We start from the raw sequence: 2,054 nt of genomic DNA, 5'->3' as shown, positions 1-2,054 counted from the left end.
AAGAAAAAAAAATCATAATTTTTTTTATCTATACCTTGATGCATTTAGCCAGATATTTTATTTTCTTTACTTGTTTGTTTCTACACTGAGCAACATACAGATTATAATTTAAATCTGTACAAAGTCCCACGGGTTCACTCAGTTCACAGTGTATGTATTGGAGGAAGTGTTCGTTTTTATCTATACTGTGGACGCAGTGATTATTATCATCTGTCGTAAACACGTGACTGTGACTGTCTGTGGTGATTCCTAGTGGAATGAATGGCCTGTTCTTCGGAGGAAGTGTGTGTCCAGTGTACATGAATCTCAGTTTCCCGGCATGATTTACCATCACGATAGCTCTAATGCCATTTTCGGAGACACATATATCCAAATTTCTATTCTCAGTTATACATATACCGAAAAGAGAGGTTTTCTGTGATCATCATACTGAATGGTTTGTTTCTCTATGGAACATTAGTAACGGACAATTTTCGAGTGTTTGTCATCATGACTACACATGGTAACCAGGAGGTCACCAGAGGAGGTGCTACAGACACCACGAGGTGTCCAGTTCTGGAGTCTGATGACGTTTTCTATCTTCTTATTCTTCACAATGTTCACAGTTCTATCACTGACATCAGCGTAAACTAGATATCCACTTTTCGTCACAGCAATATCCCACGGCATGTTCCCTGACTTGGTTTTGATTGACTTGAGTAGTGATCCCTGATTATTGTTAAAAAGTTTCATAGTACTGTCGTTTCCTCTTGTCACTCAGACATGCCACATTGATTAGGTATTCAAACTCTGTGTCTATATTTGTAACAATCTCTGGTTCGTCAAGCAGCTGTTTGACTTGAGGAGGGGATCTAGCTTCTGATGATCTCCTTTTGGGTTTCAAGCTGTAACCATTTTCATTTAATGTTAAAGAACTTGGTAATAAGATTCCAAATAGTTTACCGAATTCTTCGCCTTGAACCTCTCCTGGAATAGATTTTGGTAGAGAAGGAGCTATTTTCTGTGGAAGATTACTGTAAAGGTGAACATTAGAGGTGACCCTTAATAGTTTTGACATGTCATTAGCATCTATAGTCCTTTCAATTGATTTGATATCATTCCTTAGGTCAGATATGTTTTTGTTTATTTCATCCAGATGTTTCTGTAGCGCCTGTAATTTTGTGCTCTTCATCTTTTCAACTTTGGCTTGAAATTTTAATGAATGTTTTTCAATTTCTGTGTGCCAGACCCTAGCATGTTCTGTTATTGCTGCAGAAAGATCTCCATATATTTTTTTCAACTGACTCATTCTATTTTGTACATCAGATGCAATGTGCTGGTAGGTTGGATAAATCGTCTCATTTAGTTCATATCGTTCTCTGATTATTTTCTTCCTTTTTTTCATTCACAACTTTCAAGATTTCTGACAACTTACGACTCAGATGTTGACCAGACGCAAGGCACATTTTACAAACAGGAATTTTACATTTGTTACAGTACAATGTGCAGTGTTGCTTGTTATGATATTTACATTCAGGGTAGAGACGAGTAGGTTTCCTTGACTGATATTTGATGAGTTTGTGGTCCGTGCATTCATCAGAGATCATATGTACTCCAACACAAGCCTTACACAGATTGACAAGACAAGAATCGCAGTGTACCTCTACCTCAATAGACTCACAAAGGTCACATTGCGTCATTTCCGGGGCTTTGGTTTGAACTGTTGACGCTGAAGCATAAACAGGTTTATGTTAATACTAAATCTTGTGATTTTAAAAGTAGACGATGTGATGTCGAGAAGGAGAAAACCAAAACCAAACCAAAATACTTTTATAAACTTTTAAAATGATTTTAAAAATTGAGTTTTTTTTAAACCCCTGCTTGAATAGTGGGAGGGTATACATGTATAATGATTGGGATGTCCGGCTGTCTGTACGTCCGTCCGTAACTCCGTCACTCCTCTTATACCATTGAATGAAATTTAATGAAACTTTCAAAGAATCTTTGTTATACAAAGGTTCCTATTTTGTATTGTTTTATGGACTTTGATATTGAATTTATTCGCAATATCCATA

General features: G+C 36.7%; 1 protein-coding gene across 1 annotated transcript; it reads right to left on the bottom strand.

Moving 5' to 3' along the window:
- Positions 1–718: 718 nt before the first annotated feature.
- On the bottom strand, positions 719–1,679 carry LOC134272214 (uncharacterized). Its single transcript, XM_062754461.1, has 2 exons — positions 1,511–1,679; positions 719–1,248 (listed from the first exon to the last, which is right to left on the bottom strand). Exons 1-2 carry the CDS (start codon positions 1,677–1,679, stop codon positions 719–721), a joined length of 699 nt encoding a protein of 232 aa, XP_062610445.1.
- Positions 1,680–2,054: the final 375 nt, after the last annotated feature.

This window comes from Saccostrea cucullata, unplaced genomic scaffold (assembly GCF_032062105.1).
Source record: "Saccostrea cucullata isolate Sc308-1 unplaced genomic scaffold, CSIRO_AGI_Scuc_v1 ctg2485, whole genome shotgun sequence".
Taxonomy (NCBI): domain Eukaryota; kingdom Metazoa; phylum Mollusca; class Bivalvia; order Ostreida; family Ostreidae; genus Saccostrea; species Saccostrea cuccullata.
Note: the sequence above shows the minus strand (reverse complement) of the source record. Positions and strands in the feature narration are given on the sequence as shown.